This window comes from Nerophis ophidion, linkage group LG14 (genome assembly GCF_033978795.1).
Source record: "Nerophis ophidion isolate RoL-2023_Sa linkage group LG14, RoL_Noph_v1.0, whole genome shotgun sequence".
Classification (NCBI taxonomy): Eukaryota; Metazoa; Chordata; class Actinopteri; order Syngnathiformes; family Syngnathidae; genus Nerophis; species Nerophis ophidion.
In genome coordinates this window covers 38385679-38410091 of record NC_084624.1, presented here as the reverse complement: position 1 = coordinate 38410091, position 24413 = coordinate 38385679, and the positions used below count along the sequence as shown (strand labels likewise).

Sequence of the window (24413 nt, the reverse complement as noted above, 5' to 3'; positions counted from 1 at the left end):
TTGATGTGCGAAGTTGCCACCCCAGGATGCTGCAGGTCTCGGACAAGGCTGGATTGCAGGTTGGTGCTTGTTTAATATACAAAAGGTAAAAAGAAGACTTGACAAAAAGCAAAGAAACGGCATGCGAAGCTAAGGTGTGACTTAGCCAGGTAAATACAAAGCAGAATACCAAACGTGACTGTTGTGAGTAGCAAACAAAACATCCAGGCAGAACTAAGGTAGCAGGCCGGTTAAAATACTAAAACAATAATCATAAACAGGTGTGTGTCTGAAAGTCAGTGCAGGTGGAGCAAATGAAGTCGCCATGGTGATGAATACAAACAAGGAAGTGCTCAAACAAAGGGATCGGAAGAGTCCAAAAATAATCAAAAGACACAAAAGGACTCAAAACACAGACTAAAGACGTGATCCGGGAACCAGATCACAACACGGTGATGATGTCACACACCAGGACAACAAGTCGAGCAGTGTGTGAACAGGAAAGGTTCTGTGATCAATTATCGACGGGCGCGGCCGGCTGCTAATTGCCAGCAGGTGGGGCACACGTGCTCACTTCCCTTTTAGAGCGCCTCAAAGTGCTCAAAGTTTCAGATGGATTAAGATTGACATCCAATCTAATCCCATCGCAGAGTGTGTGGAGGTTAAAAGCAATAACCAGACGAATAATTAACGGCTAATGGCTTTTGCTTCACGGGGACGTTGTGCGCTCCTGAGTTGTGACCCTTAAAGCCTGCAGGTCACATGACACCGGTGCACGCCACCAAAGCGTGAGCCAGCGTTCTTGTCAGCGGACTTTTTCCCATCCATGCGTCCTCGTGCACGTAGCACTACAGCAGCCCAGGGGAGACACGTGCACGTGTGAGAGACCAGCAGATGTAATCCAATTTAAAGACAGGATGTCGTCCATCAAAAACGTTTCTAAACATGCAGACGTTTTTGTTAGGGATCGTCTGATTATATTATCGGACCGTATTGGTATCGTTTTTCTGCCGATAATGATATTGGTCGGTAAGCAAAGATAAGAAAAGACAAAGATAAATAAAGGGAACGGGTTTGGCTGGATTTTCACATGCGAGATGACTTCATCAAAGTGTTATTTGAAAAGGAAGTGATGGTTTTGTGTGTGTGCTCATAAAGAACAGAAGATCTGCATAAATCCTGAAAATTTGCGCACGTCCGCCACTGTAGTCCGTGTAGATCCTGTCATCGATAAGCTTCTTCTTTTTCTCTGTTCTCTTGTTATGGGACATTTATCCTCTGCTGTTGCCATTTCTAATTTAAAGTGGCGTAAAGCTATAAATTGGCTCTGGAAACGCTAAAAACTACCAGTGTAGTGGGTTTACAGCAGGGGTGTCCAAACTTTTTGTCTTGGGGGGCCGCATTGGGCTGAAAAAAATTTGGTCGGATGCCACAAGCCGACTGCATGTAAACAAACTAAACGTGTACATACATTTGTGTGTGTGTGTGTGTGTGTGTGTGTGTGTGTGTGTGTGTGTGTGTGTGTGTGTGTGTGTGTGTGTGTGTGTGTGTGTGTACACATTATATTAATATAATGGATATGTTAAAGTTAAAGCTAAAGTACCAATGATTGTCACACACATACTAGGTGTGGCGAAATTATTCTCTCCATTTGACCCATCACCCTTGATCACCCCCTGGGAGGTGAGGGGAACAGTGGGCAGCAGCGGTGCCGCGCCCGGGAATCATTTTTGGTCTTTTAACCCCCAATTCCAACCCTTAATGCTGAGTGCCAAATAGGGAGGTAATGGGTCCCATTTTTATAGTCTTTAGTATGACTCGGCCGGGGTTTGAACTCACAAAGCCGCGGGCCAAGGTTGAACAAATTAACCTTTTAATAGGGACCCAAACAAGTTTTGCATTGAATATTGAACAAGCAAGGTTTATATAACTGTATAGAGACATGCAAAATAGAGTTTCAAATAAACATAATAATAATAATAAAAATATATTAATGGCATATCAAATTATATAGTATAGTGTCCCAGAAGTGTTAGTGCTGCAAGCGGTTCTGAGTATTTGTTCTGTTGTGTTTATGTCATGTTACGGTGTGCTGCAAGGGGTTCTGAGTATTTGTTCTGTTGTGTTTATGTCATGTTACGGTGCGGATGTTCTCCCGAAATGTGTTTCTCAGTCTTGTTTGGTGTGGGTTCACGGTGTGGCGCATATTTGTAACAGCGTTAAAGTTGTTTATTCAGCCACCCTGAGTGTGACCTGATCAAGTATCCTTGCATTAACTTATGTGTGTGTAAAATCCGCTTATATTGTGTGACTAGGACGGCACAATGTTTGTACGTAGGAAAAGCGGACGTGATGCAAGGTTGTAGAGAACGCTAAAGGAAGTGCCATTAAAACACGCCACCAATTTTGTTGTCAGGGTGGAAATTGGGAGAAATTTGGGAGAATGGTTCCCCCGGGAGATTTTCGGGAGGGGCACTGAACTTCGGGAGTCTCGGGAGGGTTGGCAAGTATGAGTATTAGCGGTGTTAGAGCGGCATCGCGCTGTATAATACCGGCAGGCCAGCTCTAATGTTTAATTGGATATTGCCTAAAGGGCCAAGGGAAATTATACGGCGGGCCAATTTTGGCCCGCGGACCAGAGTTTGACACCCATGTCTTAGAGGGAACGTTGCTGCCAACCTCGTGGGAATAGTTTTGAGCAGGTTTTGAGTCAAGGCAGGTAGCCAAACACTTTTAACAATATAGTATATCTGTAGGAGAGCGAGCGTCGAGTGTTTACTTTTTGTCGGATGCAAAGACACAAGTTGAACTGTGGAGTCGCAAGAGTGCTTTCCTGTCAAAAAGGGAACATTGGAGTCCTTTGCAAACGTTCCAAAGTGAAAAGTCCAACGCGTGGTGTCAGCATTCCCCGATCCCTCTGCCGACCCCCGGCTGTGTCCTCTCCCGCCCTTCAGATGCCACCCGTGGGCCCCGCTTCGCTGACGGTCATTTGGCTTTTAAAGTGTGTTAGCCCCGCCCTCACAGGAAGCCAAACCACTGGTCCGCCCCCCCTGCCGGCTGTCAACGTCAACTCTTTAGTCAGTGAATTGAAAAATGGAGACCGAAAGTCAACAATGGAACCATGGAGAACATTTACTACAACACAGATGAGGACTAATGAAGCAGTACGTTTCATGTCCAGCAGGCACAAACCGACATGTCGGTCCCTTCTGGCAGCCAATCAGAAGTGTTCTCACAGTCAAGAAGCAGGAAGTGTTTCAAGGATGGAGGAAGCGAGGCTCCATTAGGAAGGATGCAAAATAAAGCATGAATAAATGATGAGTGGACTTCACGCTGGAGTGACTGCACAGTCAGCATGTGTGTGTGCGGGTGTGTGTGTGTGTGCGTGTTGCTGAATATTCTGACTGCTAAACAATGAATCATTGCATAGGTAGGTCGTTCAAATCCCGGCCGAGTCATACCAAAGACTATAAAAATGGGACCCATTACCTCCCTGCTTGGCACTCAGCATTAAGGGTTGGAATTGGGGGTTAAATCACCAAAAATGATTCCTGGGCGCGGCACTGCTGCTGCCCACTGCTCCCCTCACCTCCCAGGGGGTGATCAAGGGTGATGGGTCAAATGCAGAGAATAATTTTGCCGCATCTAGTATGTGTGTGACAATGTTATTTTTTTTTTTTTACATTCTTCACTAATAGAACTTAATCTTGTTAGTGTGTGACAGTAAGACAATAAAAGAGTACTTTAACCATTACACACTGCCCAGGTTTGGGGGCGGGGAATCTCCTTTCTGCCGCCAGTAAGATCATCCTCCTTAGGGTCCCACACCCCACCTCTCCTGACCGGCCCTCATACCAATCGATGCGCTACTGTGTGTGTGTGTGTGTGTGTGTGTGTGTGTGTGTGTGTGTGTGTGTGTGTGTGCGTACGTTAGTGTCTCATATCAGGTTAGCAGCCACTGATAATGTGCACGATAGCAGTCTGTGCACATGCTCCACTGTTTCTGTTTAACTGAACTAAACGAACAATTGATTCCAGTATAACTACTACTACAACTTCTACAAATACATCTTCTACGTTGGTATGACTATTACTAATATTTCTGATACGACTAGTATTTTATATTATTACTAATATGTAGAGATGTCCGAATATGGCTTTTTTGCTGATATTGTCCAACTCTTATATACGGATTCCGATATCAACCGATACCGATATATACAGTCGTGGAATTATTTAGCCTAATTTTGTTGTGATGCCACGCTGAATGCGTTAAAACAGTGGTCCCCAATCACCGGGCCACAAAAGAATTTTTTATTATTTATGATTTTTTTTTTTTTTATTAAATCAACATAAAAAACACAAGATAAACCTACTATGAGTACACCAACCCAATAAAAACTCACTTTTTCATGACAAAAACTTCCCTTTTTCATGACAAAGAAAAAAAAAAATAAGAAAAAAATAAATGAATCCCGTAAATGCAGGTTAAAACTCTACTATGCAAAGCGAATGCCATTTATCAACAACACCCAGGAACGCCGCTGGCTTGGCTGGGCCCGAGCTCATCTAAGATGGACTGATGCAAAGTGGAAAAGTGTTCTGTGGTCTGACGAGTCCACATTTCAAATTATATTTGGAAACTGTGGACGTGGTGTCCTCCGGAACAAAGAGGAAAATAACCATCCGGATTGTTATAGGCGCAAAGTTCAAAAGCCAGCATCTGTGATGGTATGGTGGTGTATTAGTGCCCAAGACATGGGTAATTTACACATCTGTGAAGGCACCATTAATGCTGAAAGGTCCATACAGGTTTTGGAGCAACATATGTTGTCATCCAAGCAACGTTTTCATGGAGACAACTGCTTATTTCAGCAAAACAATGCCAAGCCACGTGTTACAACAGCGTGGCTTCATAGTAAAAGAGTGCAGGTACTTTCCTGGCCCGCCTGCAGTCCAGACCTGTCTCCCATCGAAAATGTGTGACGCATTATAAGCCTAAAATACAACAACAAGACCCCGGACTGTTGAACAACTTAAGCTGTACATCAAGCAAGAATGGTAAAGAATTCCACTTTCAAAGCTTCAATAATTATTTTCCTCAGTTCCCAAACATTTATTGAGTGTTGTTAAAAATAAAAGTGATGTAACACAGTGGTAAACATGCCTTTTCCCAACTACTTTGGCACGTGTTGCAGCCATGAAATTCTAAGTTAATTATTATTTACAGAAAAAATAAAAGTTTATGAGTTTGAACATCAAATATCTTGTCTTTGTAGTGCATTCAACTGAATATGGGTTGAAAAGGATTTGCAAATCATTGTATTCCGTTTATATTTACATCTAACACAATTTACCAACTGGAAACAGGGTTTGTATTATAACTCTTCAAATATTACCATTGCCTTTTACTATTAATACACGTTTCACTATTAATATTGATCACCAGTATCAGTTATTAGTACAATAATACTACATTAGGCAAATGAAATATTTAGTAAAAGTAACAGAAAGTAGTAGTAATTCAACTCCAGCCGGTTCTGCATTAAGTACAATCGTAGTAATACTCCTCATAAAGTGGAGACGAATACTGTGATTTGTGGCGTAAAATCTTTGCACAGGAATGAGAACGTAATGGTGGCTTGGAGTTCACGTCCTCCGTCAAGGTTGGCGTTGGCACGTTAATGACGACACGCGGTGCAGGAGTGCCGTCCTCCGAGAGCCGTAACAGTCCAAGTGGACTCATCTTTGACTTTTAATGTCGCTAATGACTCTGCTTCCCACAATCCCCTCGTTCTGTTCTCTACCGCAAAGCCCACACAAACGAGGCTGAGACGTTGCGCTAGCCATGTTGTGCTATCATAAAGTAGGGGTGGTATAGCTCGCTTGGTGGAGTAGCCGTGTCAGCAACTTGAGGGTTCCAGGTTCGATCCCGCCATCCTAGTCACTGCCGTTGTGTCCTTGGGCAAGACACTTTACCCACCTACTCCCAGTGCCACCCACACTGGTTTAAATGTAAATTAGATATGGGGTTTCACTATGTAAAAGCGCTTTGAGTCACTAGAGACTCAGAATCAGAAATACTTTATAAATCTCCGAGGGGAAATTAAAAAAGCGCTATATAAATCTAAAAATATAATATACCGGTATATATATATATATATATATATATATATATATATATATATATATATATATATATATATATATATATATATATAAACATCTGAATAACTTTTGTTATTTCTCCTTTCCTTAATACGTGACAACAGTAAATCTGTAAACGCATGTTTATTAGCATACTCAACAAACAGTAAATGTTTATTAGTATGGTTGCTACTAAATATTAGCATTCACAACAAACAGTAAATGTTCATTAGCATGGTTTCTACTAAATATTAGCATTTGTAACAAACAGTAAATTTGTACTAGCGTGGTTGCTATTAAATATTAGCGTTTGTAACAAACAGTACATGTTTATTAGCATGGTTGCTACTAAATATTAGCATTCACAACAAACAGTAAATGTTTATTAGCATGGTTTCTACTAAATATTAGCATTTGTAACAAACAGTAAATTTGTACTAGCGTGGTTGCTATTAAATATTAGCGTTTGTAACAAACAGTACATGTTTATTAGCATGGTTGCTACTAAATATTAGCATTCACAACAAACAGTAAATGTTTATTAGCATGGTTTCTACTAAATATTAGCATTTGTAACAAACAGTAAATTTGTACTAGCGTGGTTGCTATTAAATATTAGCGTTTGTAACAAACAGTACATGTTTATTAGCATGGTTGCTACTAAATATTAGCATTTGTAACAAACAGTAAATCTGTATTAGCATGGTTGCTACGAAATATCAGCATTTGTAACAAACAGTAAATCTGTATTAGCATGGTTGTAAATGTTTATTAGCATGCAGAATACTAGTAAACATTAGCATACGCGACAAACAGCAAATGTTTATTGGCATGGTTGCTACTACATATTAGCATTCGTAACAAACAGTAAATGTTTATTAGCACGCAGGTTACTAGTAAACATTAGCATATGCAAAAAACAGTAAATATTTGTTAGCATTGTTGTTACTAAATATTAGCATTTGTAACAAACAGTAAATGTTTATTAGCATGCATGTTACTCGTAAACATTGGCATACGCAGAAAACAGTAAATATTTATTAGCATGTAGGTTACTAGTAACCATTAGCATACACAACAAACAGTTAATGTTTATTAGCATGTTTGCTACTAAATATTAACATTTATAACAAACAGTAAATGTTTATTAGCATGGTTGCTACTAAATATTAGCATTTGTAAAAAACAGTAAATGTTTATTAGCATGGTTGATACTAAATATTAGCATTTGTAATGAACATTGAATATTTATTAGCAGGGTGGCGACTAAATATTAGCATTTGTAACAAACAGTAAATGTTTATTAGCATGCAAAATACTAGTAAACATTAGCATACGCAACAAACAGCTAATGTTTATTAGCATGGTTGCTACTACATATTAGCATTCATAACAAACAGTAAATGTTTATTAGCATGCAGGTTACTAGTAAACGTTAGCATATGCAAAAAACAGTAAATATTTGTTAGAGCATGGTTGTTACTAAATATTTGCATTTGTAACAAACAGTAAATGTTTATTAGCATGCAGGTTACTCGTAAACATTGGCATACGCAAAAAACAGTAAATAATTATTAGCATGTAGGTTACTAGTAACCATTAGCATACACAACAAACAGTTAATGTTTATTAGCATGGTTGCTACTAAATATTAACATTTGTAACAAACAGTAAATGTTTATTAGCATGGTTGCTACTAAATATTAGCATTTGTAACAAACAGTAAATGTTTATTAGCATGGTTGATACTAAATATTAGCATTTGTAATGAACATTGAATATTTATTAGCAGGGTGGCGACTAAATATTAGCATTTGTAACAAACAGTAAATGTTTATTAGCATGCAAAATACTAGTAAACATTAGCATACGCAACAAACAGCTAATGTTTATTAGCATGGTTGCTACTACATATTAGCATTCATAACAAACAGTAAATGTTTATTAGCATGCAGGTTACTAGTAAACGTTAGCATATGCAAAAAACAGTAAATATTTGTTAGAGCATGGTTGTTACTAAATATTAGCATTTGTAACAAACAGTAAATGTTTATTAGCATGCATGTTACTCGTAAACATTGGCATACGCAAAAAACAGTAAATAATTATTAGCATGTAGGTTACTAGTAACCATTAGCATACACAACAAACAGTTAATGTTTATTAGCATGGTTGCTACTAAATATTAACATTTGTAACAAACAGTAAATGTTTATTAGCATGGTTGCTACTAAATATTAGCATTTGTAACAAACAGTAAATGTTTATTAGCATGGTTGCTACTAAATATTAGCATTTGTAATGAACATTAAATATTTATTAGCATGGTGGCGACTAAATATTAGCATTTGTAACAAACAGTAAATGTTTATTAGCATGCAACATACTAGTAAACATTAGCATACGCAACAAACAGCTAATGTTTATTAGCATGGTTGCTACTACATATTAGCATTCGTAACAAACAGTAAATGTTTATTAGCATGCAGGTTACTAGTAAACGTTAGCATATGCGAAAAACAGTAAATATTTGTTAGAGCATGGTTGTTACTAAATATTAGCATTTGTAACAAACAGTAAATGTTTATTAGCATGCAGGTTACTCGTAAACATTGGCATACGCAAAAAACAGTAAATAATTATTAGCTTGTAGGTTACTAGTAACCATTAGCATACACAACAAACAGTTAATGTTTATTAGCATGGTTGCTACTAAATATTATCATTTGTAACAAACAGTAAATGTTTATTAGCATGGTTGCTACTAAATATTAGCATTTGTAACAAACAGTAAATGTTTATTAGCATGGTTGCTACTAAATATTAGCATTTGTAATGAACATTAAATATTTATTAGCATGGTGGCGACTAAATATTAGCATTTGTAACAAACAGTAAATCTGTATTAGCATGCAACATACTAGTAAACATTAGCATACGCAACAAACAGCTAATGTTTATTAGCATGGTTGCTACTACATATTAGCATTCGTAACAAACAGTAAATGTTTATTAGCATGCAGGTTACTAGTAAACGTTAGCATATGCAAAAAACAGTAAATATTTGTTAGAGCATGGTTGTTACTAAATATTTGCATTTGTAACAAACAGTAAATGTTTATTAGCATGCAGGTTACTCGTAAACATTGGCATACGCAAAAAACAGTAAATAATTATTAGCATGTAGGTTACTAGTAACCATTAGCATACACAACAAACAGTTAATGTTTATTAGCATGGTTGCTACTAAATATTAACATTTGTAACAAACAGTAAATGTTTATTAGCATGGTTGCTACTAAATATTAGCATTTGTAACAAACAGTAAATGTTTATTAGCATGGTTGCTACTAAATATTAGCATTTGTAATGAACATTAAATATTTATTAGCATGGTGGCGACTAAATATTAGCATTTGTAACAAACAGTAAATGTTTATTAGCATGCAACATACTAGTAAACATTAGCATACGCAACAAACAGCTAATGTTTATTAGCATGGTTGCTACTACATATTAGCATTCGTAACAAACAGTAAATGTTTATTAGCATGCAGGTTACTAGTAAACGTTAGCATATGCAAAAAACAGTAAATATTTGTTAGAGCATGGTTGTTACTAAATATTTGCATTTGTAACAAACAGTAAATGTTTATTAGCATGCAGGTTACTCGTAAACATTGGCATACGCAAAAAACAGTAAATAATTATTAGCATGTAGGTTACTAGTAACCATTAGCATACACAACAAACAGTTAATGTTTATTAGCATGGTTGCTACTAAATATTAACATTTGTAACAAACAGTAAATGTTTATTAGCATGGTTGCTACTAAATATTAGCATTTGTAACAAACAGTAAATGTTTATTAGCATGGTTGCTACTAAATATTAGCATTTGTAATGAACATTAAATATTTATTAGCATGGTGGCGACTAAATATTAGCATTTGTAACAAACAGTAAATGTTTATTAGCATGCAACATACTAGTAAACATTAGCATACGCAACAAACAGCTAATGTTTATTAGCATGGTTGCTACTACATATTAGCATTCGTAACAAACAGTAAATGTTTATTAGCATGCAGGTTACTAGTAAACGTTAGCATATGCGAAAAACAGTAAATATTTGTTAGAGCATGGTTGTTACTAAATATTAGCATTTGTAACAAACAGTAAATGTTTATTAGCATGCAGGTTACTCGTAAACATTGGCATAAGCAAAAAACAGTAAATAATTATTAGCATGTAGGTTACTAGTAACCATTAGCATACACAATAAACAGTTAATGTTTATTAGCATGGTTGCTACTAAATATTATCATTTGTAACAAACAGTAAATGTTTATTAGCATGCAGATTACTAGTAAACTTTAGCATTTGTAACAAACAGTAAATGTTTTATCAGCATGGTTGCTACTTAATATTAACATTTGTAACAAACAGTAAATGTTTATTAGCATACAGGATTCTACTAAACATTAGCTTATGTAACAAACAGTATATATGTATTGGCATGTTTAGAATGCTTCAAATGTTATGTTTTTTAACAGCTAGCTATCTGCTGCAGCTATTAGGCACTATTAATGGTGGCTAATTCTCTGCAGGTTCTTCCTGCTGCATTAACACCTTGCGCATAATGTGGCTGATGGCCTCCTGAAGCTCCATCCTGGAGAGGCTTCCTCGCACACATAAGTGCTTTTTGACAGCTGCTCCTTTCCTGTGCGCCATCAAGACCCAAGCGCCTCTCTACAGGCGAGTCACGGTGCAACGTTCAAAAAGAAAACACGCGGCTGATTACCTTCATCCAGTCCTACATGTCCAACAGCAGGATGAGAGCGGGGGTCACATAAGGGCCGCCACTTAATCTATATCCCCGTGGGAGGAGGGGGGACGTTAAAAGTTTAATTATGCTTTGTTGACGACTTCGCCATCCGCAAAAAAAACATGTCGTTACATTAAACGACCACAGAGTGACCAATAGCCTACTCGGTGGCCTAGTGGTTAGAGCAGGGGTCACCAACGCGGTGCCCGCGGGCACCAGGTAGCCCGTAAGGACCAGATGAGTAGCCCGCTGGCCTGTTCTAAAAATAGCTCATATAGCAGTACTTACCAGGGAGCTGCCTCTATTTTTTAAATTGTATTTATTTACTAGTAAGCTGGTCTCGCTTTGCTCGACATTTTAATTCTAAGAGATCCAAGAAAATATTTTAAAGACTCGGTCCTCACTTGTTTAAATAAATTTTTTTTTTTTTTTTACTTTGCTTCTTATAACTTTCAGAAAGACAATTTTAGAGAAAAAACACAACCTTAAAAATGATTCTAGGATTTTTAAACACATGCACCTTTTTACCTGTTAAATTCCTTTCTCTTCTTTCCTGACAATTTAAATCAATGTTCAAGTAAATTTATTTTTTTTTATTGTAAAGAATAATAAATACATTTTAATTTTATTCTTCATTTTAGATTCTGTTTTTTCGACAAAGAATATTTGTGAAATATTTCGTCAAACTTATTATGATTAAAATTCAAAAAAATTATTCTGGCAAATCTAGAAAATCTGTAGAATCAAATTTCAATCTTATTTCAAAGTCTTTTGAATTTCTTTTAAAATTTTTGTTCTGGAAAATGTAAAAGAAATAATGATTTGTCTTTGTTAGAAATATAGCTTGGTCCAATTTGTTATATATTCTAACAAAATGCAGATTGGATTTTAACCTATTTAAAAAATCCATCCATCCATCCATTTTCTACCGCTTATTCCCTTTTGGGGTCACGGGGGGCGCTGGCGCCTATCTCAGCTACAATCGGGCGGAAGGCGGGGTACACCCTGGACAAGTCGACACCTCATCGCAGCCTATTTAAAACATGTCATCAAAATTCTAAAATTAATCTTAATCAGGGAAATTTACTAATGATGTTCCATAAATTATTTTTTTTTTATTTTTTTCAAAAAGATTTGAAGTAGCTAGTTTTTCTCTTCTTTTTTTTTGGTTGAATTTAGAATTTTAAAGAGTCAAAATTGAACATAAACTATGTTTCAAAATTTAGTTTTCTTTTTTTCCTGTTTTCTCCTCTTTTAAACCGTTCAATTAAGTGTCTTTTTCATCATTTATTCTCCACAAAAAACCTTTCGTAAAAGGAAAAAAAAAGTACAATGGAATGACAGACAGAAATACCCTTTTATATGTATATATATATATATATATATATATATATATATATATATTAAAGGTAAATTGAGCAAATTGGCTATTTCTGGCAAATTATTTAAGTGTGTATCAAACTGGTAGCCCTTCGCATTAATCAGTACCTAAGAAGTAGCTCTTGGTTTCAAAAAGGTTGGTGACCCCTGGGTTAGAGTGTCCCCCTGAGATCGGTAGGTTGTGAGTTCAAACCCCGGCCGAGTCATACCAAAGACTATAAAAATGGGACCCATTACCTCCCTGCTTGGCACTCAGCATCAAGGGTTGGAATTGGGGGTTAAATCACCACAAATGATTGCCGGGCGCGGCCACCGCTGCTGCTCACTGCTCCCCTCACCTCCCAGGGGGTGATCAAGGGTGATGTTTCAAATGCAGAGAATAATTTCGCCACACTTTGTGTGTGTGTGTGACAATCATTGGTACTTTATTAGTGCCATTGTTAAACACTGATAGCACTTCCTGATTGATCAGGAACCTCCTCCCCACCCCCCATCACATGACCAGTGCACGTCTCACATGACCAGCAACGGCGGTGATTGACGGATAAACGCCAGATTAGAAGTGGGAAACAAAACTCATCGGCGGCGACGGCGACAGCGGCTCCCTGAGGGGCGTCCATCTTGGCTCGAAGGCTAAGAGTGGACAGAAAAATATTGTAAATAATGTCGAGCTCAGCGCGTTTGTGTCAGAAAGAGCGACATTCCCTGAGGGGCCTCAGGTCAGCTCGGTTTCAACCAATCAGCATCTTCGTGGTCAAACGCCCCCCACACACACACCACCACCGCCCCTAACTACTGCTTAGCATCGCTGCGTGTCATCACACAATTATTCACGCAAACTCAGCAAAAAAAAAAAAAAGACATCTTCTAGTCATCAATCAACAGCTTCAATCAGGTGATCTGCTCAAAGAAGGACGACTTGCTTGAGCGGATACCTGGACCGGGGTCAAAGTTGACCATCAGTTCTCTGGTTCACGGTCTACTCAGCATCAGGGGTTGGAATTGGGGGTTAAATCACCACAAATGATTGCCGGGCGCGGCCACCGCTGCTGCTCACTGCTCCCCTCACCTCCCAGGGGGTGAACGAGGGGATGGGTCAAATGCAGAGGACAAATTTCGCCACACCTAGTGTGTGTGTGACAATCATTGGTACTTTAAACTGACTGTCGCCACGGCGACCAGCATGGCTGCGAGAAGTTGACAGCTGACATGGCGATGATGATGATGATGATGATTATGATGATGATGATGATGGCGATGATGATGATGGCGATGTCGCACGTTCTTTTCCAGTGCGAGGTGGCGGCTAACAAAAGGCTGACACTAGCACATATGGGGCGGTCATATTGAAAGCGGCACGCGTCGTTGGCGGGTGACTCAGTGTTACCGCGATGGCGGCGTTCCTGGTCGGATGCAACAAGAACGCACGCGCCGCACTAGACATTGAAACACGCAGACAAAAGCTCCGCGCACGTGTGGTCACGTGACTCTGATAGGAAGTGAGAGTGGGGCGTGATGTGCAGATCCATCCATTAATCCATTTTATACCACTTGTCCAGCCTATCTCGGCTGCATTCGGGCGGAAGGCAGTGTACACCCTGGACAAGTCTCCATCTCATCAGAGGGCCAACACAGATAGACAGACAACATTCACACTCACATTCACACACTAGGGCCAATTTAGTGTTGCCAATCAACCTATCCCCAGGTGCATGTCTTTGGAGGTGGGAGGAAGCCGGAGTACCCGGAGGGAACCCACGCAGTCACGGGGAGAACATGCAAACTCCACACAGAAAGATCCCGAGCCCGGGATTGAACTCAGGACTACTCAGGACTTTCGTATTGTGAGGCACATGCACTACCTTCCCTCTGTTACTATACAGGTATATCTCGAGATGTAAGTTGTAATATGTATATGTGCTTTTCTTTGGAGGTTTTTTTCCCACTCCAGACTGGGCTCCTAAAATTTTATTTTTTTACTCATCCTTCCCCAGCGTTTACCTCTTTCCCATCTTTTATGGGGCGCCTTATGGCGACCCATCAGCGTTCCTGTTCTGTATCCCTGTTCACTGTTTGTCTAATCTTGAACGGGTTTGTGCTGAAAACAAAGTTTTGTTCTACTTGCGCAATGACAATAAAGACCTATCCTATCCTATCCTAATCCCTGTCGCACCATGCTGCAGACCATTCAGAATTAATAGCATGATTGCCATCTACTGCAGTGTTTTTCAACCTGAGGCAAGGCACGTTTTTCTCATTAAAAAATCCGGAGGCACACCACCAGCAGGAAACGTCAAAAAATAAAACTCCACCAGGTCGTCGTGTCCTATTGTGAGTTTGTTGGTGTTTTCCTGTGTGTAGTGCTTTAGTTCCTGTCTTGCGCTGTTATTTTGGTGGCCCTTCCTGTTTTGTTGGTGTCTTCCTGTAGCAGTTTCGTGTCTTCCTTTGAGCGCTATTCTGCACACATGCTTTGTGTTAGCAAGCAAGGCAAGTTTAGACTGACCATACGTCCTCTTTTCCACAGACAAGCCCTCTTTTGCGGGGCTGTCCGGGCGGGGTTTCTTAAATGCCTCAAATGTCCAACATTTTGAGTCAGGGTTGCGTGTATTTTCAATGTACGTCCAGTGATTAAGAAGGGGTTAAAAACAAAACAAATTGTGAATGTGTGCGCAATCAGCAGCATTCGTGAGAGACAGAGAGAGAGAGAGAGAGAGAGAGAGAGAGAGAGAGAGAGAGAGAGAGAGAATAGATTGATTGATACTCAAGGCATACTTAGTCAACAGCCATTCAGCCATATGCGCCACACTTGCAACCCACACCAAACAGGAATGAAAAACACATTTCGGGAGAACATCCGCACCGTAACACGGCATAAACAAAACAGAACAAATACTCGGAAACCCTTGCAGCACTAACTCTTCCAGGAGGCTGAAATATACCAAAATATGCGAAATAAGATTTTGTATATTTTGTGGGTTTGTCATAAAAAAAATAACATAGTTTTGTTTGACAAAAAAGGGTGGAAAACAAACAACCAAAAAAAACAACATAAAAACTAAAAAAAATTGAAACGAGGAATAGATGTGAAGTTGATGTAGACTCCAGACATTTAAGCATTAAATATAAATTATGTATGCCCTGGCACACCATTATCATCATTTCACGACCCAAGCAAAACACTTTTTACACTTTTATACTGAAATAAATACACCTACAATTTATTAAATAAAAACATAGACAAAATTACCAGCAGCGGTAAAGTTTAGTTCCATGAAGGAAAGAAGAAAGTGAATGAATGTTTATAACTGAATACATTTACATATTTGTCCCCTTTTTTTATTATTTCTTTTAATGAATTAAGTAACGTTTATGACAACCTTTTTCCAAAACACAATATAGAATGTGAGTAATAACAGGATAATGCATACATTTATCATTTGTTTTCAAAACGCTTACAAAAAAGTGGGACCCCAAAAATTTACTGTGGGAACCCATTTTTATGACTTGGACCCCATTGTGAAAATGCCTAGCGCCAACACTGCTGTCATGAGAGGAGAATAAATGTTTTTTTTAAATAAATATATAATTTATAAAGCAAGTTCAAGTATCATTGGCAAACGTTCACCTAGTCCGGGCCTTGGCGTGCTGCCCGCCTTGGCACGCATATACGTGTCCTCTTTTTGGGATTTCACAATATGGTCAGCCTAGGCTATTTACATTGCTGCTATCCTTTGTGTGGACATTGTTGATTGCCATGTCAAAAACGGATGTACTTTGGGGACGCCGTAAGTTTTTGCTGTCGTCCAGCATTCTGTTTCGTTTACTTTGTAGCCAGTTCAGTTTTACTTTCGCTTTGCATAGCCATTGCCTTTCCCTTTTGTTCATTTTTGGTTTAAGCATTACATACCTTTTCACCTACACACTTCCTCCCGATGTGGTCTTTATCGTGGGATCACAACAAACCATCCTCGTCTCACCCGACACATTCCGACTTATAGAAAGCAATTAACTACCTGCTGCCACCTACTGACATGGAGTATTACGTGGTCACCCTGCCGAGTTTTACACAGCACAGACACTAAGCAACGGCACATTATTTGCAGATTATAATTATTGCAAAAAATATTTTTGGGATCAATTATATGAAGTTGCATAATTTCCCACGGCTCAGTGGTTGAAAAACACTGATCTACAGGACTGGAGAGGAACAACCTTGTTGGAGCGACAAAACTATATATATATTTTTTTTTATCTTCATGACAGTCACACACACACTAGGTGTGGTGAAATTAGTCTCTGCATTTGACCCATCACCCTTGATCACCCCCTGGTAGGTGAGGGGAGCAGTGAGCAGCAGCGGTGGCCACGCCCGGGAATCATTTTTGGTGATCCAACCCCCAATTCCAACCCTTGATGCTGAGAGATTTTAGCCATTCTGTCACATGACTTTACTTCCAGCAGGAAGTGGAGCCAAACAGTCCACATAGAAATTCAGAGACACCATCTTCAGGAACCTGCAGGTGTGTGACGGTTGCAGTGATGGCGGTACTCACACGAAGGCGTGATAAAGCAGCGCCCATCCTCGCGGTCTCTCCAAGGCGTCGTAGATCAGGTTCTGGATCCTCCTCTTGCGGATGTTATTCCTCTTGGCGGGCCGGCTGTAGTTCAGGGGGGTCTTGGCCAGGAGCCCGATGGCCGTGCCCTGCGAGGCCCGCTTGAAGTCCTCCCGAGCGGCCGAGACCAGCAACAGACCGCCATCCTTGTCCACGCCACCGCCGCCCTGGTCCAGAGAATCCTTCTTGTGCTCCTCTGAGCCACTAGCGACAGTCCTGGACCGCAGTCCCATGGTCAGTACTGGATGGCCACGGCGGGGCGCATGCCATGGTCTGCCCCCCTTCCCCCCCTCCTCAGCCCCTGGTCATTTAGGGATGTGGAGGGAGGGGCTTGGCGCTGGACCTAGAACACAAGAGGGAGGACCAGAACAAAAACGGGGAGAAGAGGAAGAAGAAGAGAGGGTGTCAGTTTATTTCCAAGATGGATACAGTTACATCATGGCACGTGTGAAAAGGAGTAGGAAGTAAAGTTGAATTAATCGTACCTATTCTCTTACCAAAGCATTCATAATTGTTCACTTCCTGCTCTCATTTTGTTGCACAATTATTTCTAAATAGCACAGTCCTCTTGAATAAATAGCTCAGTCAGTTAAGATTCACACAATTAGGTGAATAAAATGTCATTCTAAATAAAATATTCTTTTTTTTGTACTTTGTAAACATCCATCCATCCATCCATTTTCTACCGCTTATTCCCTTTCGGGTTCGCGGGGGGCACTGGCGCCTATCTCAGCTACAATCGGGCGGAAGGCGGGGTACACCCTGGACAAGTCGCCACCTCATCGCAGGGCCAACACAGATAGACAGACAACATTCACACTCACATTCACACACTAGGGCCAATTTAGTGTTGCCAATCAACCTATCCCCAGGTGCATGTCTTTGGAAGTGGGAGGAAGCCGGAGTACCCGGAGGGAACCCACGCATTCACGGGGAGAACATGCAAACTCCACACAGAAAGATCCCGAGCCTGGATTTGAACCCAGGACTGCAGGACCTTCGTATTGTGAGGCAGACGCACTAACCCCTGTTCCACCGTGGAGCCCACTTTGTAAACACTTTGAGTTCAAAAAGCTTCTCAAACTGGATCATATTAGTACATTGGCTTATTTTCTTCATCCATTCACTCATTTAATTCTACATACTGATATACTAAAGGTTTTAAAGGCCTACTGAAACCCACTACTACCCACCACGCAGTCTGATAGTTTATATATCAAAGATGAAATATTTACATTGCAACACATGCCAATACGGCCTTTTTAGTTTACCATATTGCATTTTTTAATTTTGCGAGAAGTATCCTGTATGATGACGCGTACGCGTGACGTCACGGATTGTAGCGGACATGTTGTTCCAGCCCCGATCCCAGCTATAAGTCGTCTGCTTTAATCGCATGATTACACAGTATTCTGGACATCTGTGTTGCTGAATCTTTTGCAATTTTATTCAATTAATAATGGAGACGTCAAAGAAGAAAGATGTAGGTGGGAAGCAGTGTATTGCGGCTGCCTTTAGCAACACAAACACAGCTGATGTTTCCTTGTTTACATTCCCGAAAGATGAAGGTGAAGCTTTACTATGGAACAGAGCAGTCAAGCGAACATGGATCCCTACCACATGTCAAACAGCAGGTTTCGGTGAGAAAATTGTGGTAATAAGTCGGCTCTTAGGGGAAGAAATGAGCAGATAGCATACGTCATTCCTCGTGTACCTGTCAAGGAGGCAGCTGCGGACTCTCTTGCCTCCTCCGACCGGCCGCCCCCGAACGTGGGATGCTTCCACCGTGGAGGAGGGGGGAAAAAAGCTCAGCCTGGCCCCAATGGCTGCCTTCGCTTTGCCTCGTCAAGAAATGTGGCTTCCCTCAGAGACACTTGTGGTCGCCACACCCGTGGCCAAACCCCTCCGGTACCATATAATCTCACTAAAACACTAGTAACACAATAAGCAGATAAGGGGTTTTCCAGAATTATCCTAGTAAATGTGTCTCATAACATCTGAATCGCTCCCACTGCCCTCGCCTTTTTTTTTTTTGGTTTTTTTTTTTCTATTCCTTCACTCTAATTTTCCTCATCCACAAATCTTTCCTCCTTGCTCAAATTAATAGGGAAATTGTCGCTTTCTCGGTCCGAATCACTCTAGCTGCTGGTGGCCATGATTGTAAACAATGTGAAGATGTGAGGAGCTCCACAACCCGTGACGTCACGCGCACATCGTCTGCTACTTCCGGTACAGGCAAGGCTTTTTTATTAGGGACCAAAAGTTGCAAACTTTATCGTCAATGTTCTCTACTAAATCCTTTCAACAAAAATATGGCAATATCGCGGAATGATCAAGTATGACACATAGAATGGACCTACTATCCCCGTTTAAATAAGAAAATCTCATTTCAGTAGGCCTTTGAGTGTTGTACATACATACAAATGTTTTAAACTACATTTTTCTCTAAGGTTATATTTCTTCTTTTTTTTTTTATAAATAATTCTACATTTTTGGGTAGCAGGTTCTAGTTAGCTTTGTACATAAGTTTGCGATGTTCTCTATATCCAACATTATGTATTATTCCAACTAGAGATATTATCGTCCGATAAATGCTTTAGCTCGTAGTATCGGACATTATCGGTATCAAAATTATCGGTATATTTTTTTTTTTTAAAGTAAAATTTATAACTTTTTACGTCGCTGTGTACATGGAGGTAGGTAGGAGGACTGAGCGCCTATAAACCTTAAAGGCACTACCTTTGCGTGCCGACCCAGTCACTTAATATCTATGGGTTTTCACACACACAAGTGAATGCCAGCCATACTTGGTCAACAGCCATACATGTCACACTTAGGCTGGCCGTATAAACAACTTTAACACTGTTACAAATATGCGCCACACTGTGAACACGCACCAGACAACAATGGAAAACTAATTTCGGGAGAACATCCGCACCGTAACACAACATAAACACAACAGAACAAATACCCAGGACCCCTTGCAGCACTAACGCTTCCGGGACGCTACAATACACCCCCCGCCCCCCCCCCCCCGCCCATCCCCCCACCTAAAACGCGCCCTCCTCAACCCCGCCCACCTCAACCTCCTCATGCATGTCCCAAATTCCAAACTGCTGTTTTAAGGCATGTTAAAAAATTCATGCACTTTGTGACTTCAATAATAAATATGGCTGTGCCATGTTGGCATTTTTTACCATAACTTGAGTTGATTTATGTTGGAAAACCTTGTTACATTGTTTAATGCATCCAGCGGGGCATCACAACTAAATTAGGCATAATAATGTGTTAATTCCACGACTGTGTATATCGGTATCGGTTGATATCGGTAAGTAAGAGTTGGACAATATCGGAATATCGGCAAAAAAGCCATTATCCGACATCTGTAATTCTATCGGACCTTTTTTTTTAACACAATTATTGAATGAAGTGTACTTTTGCAGTTATTTCCCCATATTTTTCAAACAATAACTCAGATATGGTCACACTACCAAGCAGTAGAGTATTCTAGTTCATTTTATCGTCTTTAATTACACCCAAAAATGTGGCATATTTTACCCTTTCAATGTCTACTCCGTCTGTTTGTATTTGTGTTTGACTTTTTCTTAAACTGTGACCGAATAGCAATAGTTTAGTTTTACTCAAATTCAAGGATATAGTCAGTTTTTTGTCAAACCATCTTTTTAATTTGTTCATTTGTTCTGTTACTATTTGTTTTAGCTTCTGTGGGTTCTCCCCTTTATTGTTTGCAAATTAAACTTACTTTGAGTCCTTTTTAACTTTACAAATATTGTTTATTAATAGATTAAACAGTTTTAGTCCCAGTATTGATCTCTATAGGTTACACCACATGATATAATTCGCGCCGTAGACATATGTTCGCCTAGCTTGGGGGTCGGCAAGGTGCGGCTCTTTAGCACCGCCCTAGTGGCTCCCTGGAGCTTTTTTAAAAATGTATGAAAATGGAAAAAGATGAGGGAAAAAAAAAGTTTTGTTTTAACCTCTTAAAGACCTACTGAAATGCGATTTTCTTATTTAAACGGGGATAGCAGGTCCATTCTATGTGTCATACTTGATCATTTTGCGAGATTGCCATATTTTTGCTGAAAGGATTTAGTGGAGAACATCGACGATAAAGTTTGCAACTTTTGGTCGCTAATAAAAAAGCCTTGCCTGTACCTGAAGTAGCAGACGATGTGCGCGTGACGTCACTGGTTGTAGGGCTCCTCACATACTCACATTGTTTACAATCATAGCCACCAGCAGCGAGAGTGATTCGGACCGAGAAAGCGACGATTTCCCCATTAATTTGAGCGAGGATGAAAGATTTGTGGATGAGGATAGTGAGAGTGAAGGGAAAAAAATTAATTAATTAGTTAAAAAAATTAAAACTAAAAAATAGACAGGGCAGTGGGAGCGATTCAGATGTTATTAGACACATTAATTCTGGAAAATCCCACATCTGCTTAATGGGTTACTAGTGCTTTAGTGAAATTATATGGTACCTGAAAATTAGAGGGGTGTGGTCACGGGTGAGGGAAGCCACGCAGCTGCAGGAGGACGCAAGCTCCGCTCATGTCTCCGGTAAGAGCCGACTTATTACCACAATTTTCTCACCGAAACCTGCCAGTTGACATGTGGTCGGGAACCATGTTCACTTGACCGCTCTGTTCCGTAGTAAAGCTTCATCTTCGGGAATATAAACTAGGAAACACCGGCTGTGTTTGTGTTGCTAAAGGCAGCTGCAATACACCGCTTTCCACCAACAGCATTCTTCTTTGTTGTCTCCGTTATTAATTGAACAAATTGCAAAAGATTCAGCAACACATATGTCCAGAATACTGTGTGATTATGCGATGAAAAGAGACGACTTTTAGCCGTGAGCGTTGCTGGAAGAACATGTCCACTACCACCGGTAACGTCACGCGTCATCATTCCGCGACGTTTTCAACAGGATAATTCGCGGGAAATTTAAAATTGCAATTTAGTAAACTAAACCGGCCGTATTGGCATGTGTTGCAATGTTAATATTTCATCATTGATATATAAACTGTCAGACTGCGTGGTCGGTAGTAGTGGGTTTCAGTAGGCCTTTAAGGCCCAAATAATTTTTTTTATTTTTCTTTGCTATTTCGGCTTATTGGACCCTAATTAGATTTTTTTTTTTTTAAATAATATTTTTATGTGATGTACTTTGTCCATAAGTAACAAACGTGTACTTCATGTGTAGTGACGTGATAATTTAAATGTTTACACTTTTTTTTTCCCAAATTCCAATGTATGTTATACTCTTCTGACACCACCAGATAGCAGTATAAGTGTCCATATGTCAGCATAAGACCCCAATTCAGTAGTATACACAATTTTGAAAATAAGAGCTAAAAGGTGCTGTCCAGGCATGTGGCCACTAAGGCCTTTAGAGGCTAATCTGGTTTCTGTAGGAGAACAAGCACGACACAAACCTTCCTAATTGATCGAAATCCCACTGTTTACATTAAACATGCTTCACTGATGAGAGCATTTGCCAAGTGTCATTTTATGATTTCGGCAGTCCTTGAACGCACCATAGTTTGTTTGCATGTACAACTTTCCTTGATGCTGCCATAAAAAGACGTGTTTTATGCCACTCCTTCTTGTCTCTATTTGTCCGTCCAACGCAGGCCTGGGCTGTTATTTTTGAAAAGTATCGAAATGTACCGAAAAGTATCGAAATACATTTTGGTACAGGTACCAAAATATTGTTGACAATATTGACAACACTACTTTGGGTGCTGCTTATATAATTGGTTTTGTTTCATTAAAAGTAACAAAATAAATTTGGTACCGGTACCAGTACCAAAATATTGGTATCGGGATAACACTACCAAGAACAATTAACTTTTACAATTTACATTTTGTTTGGGGATTTGCCTGTTTGAAATGATCAATTCCTGTTATATGTTATAGGTCAGTGGTTGTCAAACTTTTTTCAGTGATGTACCCTCTGTGAACATTTTTTTTAATTCAAGTACCCCCTAATCAGAGCAAAGCATTTTTGGTTGAAAAAAAGAGATAAAGAAGTAAAATACAGCACTATGTCATCAGTTTCTGATTTATTAAATTGTATAAGAGTGCAAAATATTGCTCATTTGTAGTGGTCTTTCTTGAACTATTTGGAAAAATATATATAAAAATAACTAAAAACGTGTTGAAAACTAAACATGTGATTCAATCATAAATAAAGATTTCTACTCAGAAGTAATCATCAACTTAAAGAGCCCTCTTTGGGGATTGTAATAGAAATCCATCTGGATTCATGAACTTAATTCTAAACATTTCTTCACAAAAAAAGAAATCTTTAACATCAATATTTATGGAACATGTCCACAAAAAAAATCTAGCTGTCAACACTGAATATTGCATCGTTGCATTTCTTTTCACAGTTTATGAGCTTACATTCATATTTTGTTAAAGTATCATTCAATAAATGTATCTATAAAGGATTTTTGAATTGTTGCTATTTTTAGAACATTTTTAAAAAATCTCACGTACCCCTTGGCGTACCTTCAAGTACCCCCAGGGGTACGCGTGCCCCCATTTGAGAACCACTGTTATAGGTTATTGAATCTCCTCAAAAAACTTTTCTTATTGTTTCTGTATCAATTCCCATTACATTTAGCTCAGGTCTTAAGTTGACATTTCTTCACAATTTTCATTATTTCCTTTTTCCGTCATGTTATTGAGAAAGATTAGGCTTCATGTACAGGGTTTTCCTCAAGTCCTCAACTGACCCGGGGATCTGGAATCCGTCCTTTCAGTGGGAAAGTCCGAGAGAGAGAGAGAGAAAGAGATCAACTTAAACTATGGAATCCACTCAATGACGGACCACGCGCATTCCAACGCACCTGTCAATCAAGTCCTGAATTGGCTTCTTAAAAACACATTTGACACGAACGCGCATCAGACAAAGACCTGCCGCGCGGCAGCCTGGGGATTACGCTTTTTTCGCACACACACACACACACACACACACACACACACACACACACACACGCACACACACACACACACACACACACCCACACACGCACGCGCAAGACACAATAAATAAGCCGAAATAAAAGAGGAGGAAACAAAGGCTCACCGGCGTGCATGATTGCTGATTCCTGGACTCTGGTCATCCATCAAAGCTGCTAAGGAAGCAAAGAAGAGGAGGAGGAGGGTGGAGGCGGAGGATGAAGAGCGAAGATGCTGCGTGAAGGAGGTATAACGAGGAAGTGAAGCAGCTTCCACCGTGGACGCGGCGTGGTGTGCACGCACGCTCGTGCACAAGACAGGGGGGGGAGGGGGCGGGAGCTACACCTTGTGGGAGAGGCGGCGTGCACGCGCGCGCTCAGCTCCTCTCAGCTGCAGAGAGCAGACAATCACATCCTCATCTTCATCATCACACTACTGACCCGAGAATATCCTCATCATCAATGTATGGA

At 39.9% G+C, this 24413-nt stretch overlaps 1 protein-coding gene across 1 annotated transcript in view; it reads right to left on the bottom strand.

The window, feature by feature from the left end:
* Window positions 1-24192, bottom strand: part of kcnq3 (potassium voltage-gated channel, KQT-like subfamily, member 3) — an 81148-nt gene extending 56956 nt beyond the window's left edge. The window contains exons 1-2 of the mRNA XM_061920710.1: window positions 24071-24192; window positions 16888-17290 (exon numbers count right to left, since the gene is read on the bottom strand). Of these exons, the coding sequence (XP_061776694.1) occupies window positions 16888-17180 (293 nt within the window). The 5' untranslated portion in view covers window positions 17181-17290; window positions 24071-24192. The remainder of the gene's footprint in view (window positions 1-16887; window positions 17291-24070) is intronic.
* Window positions 24193-24413: the final 221 nt, after the last annotated feature.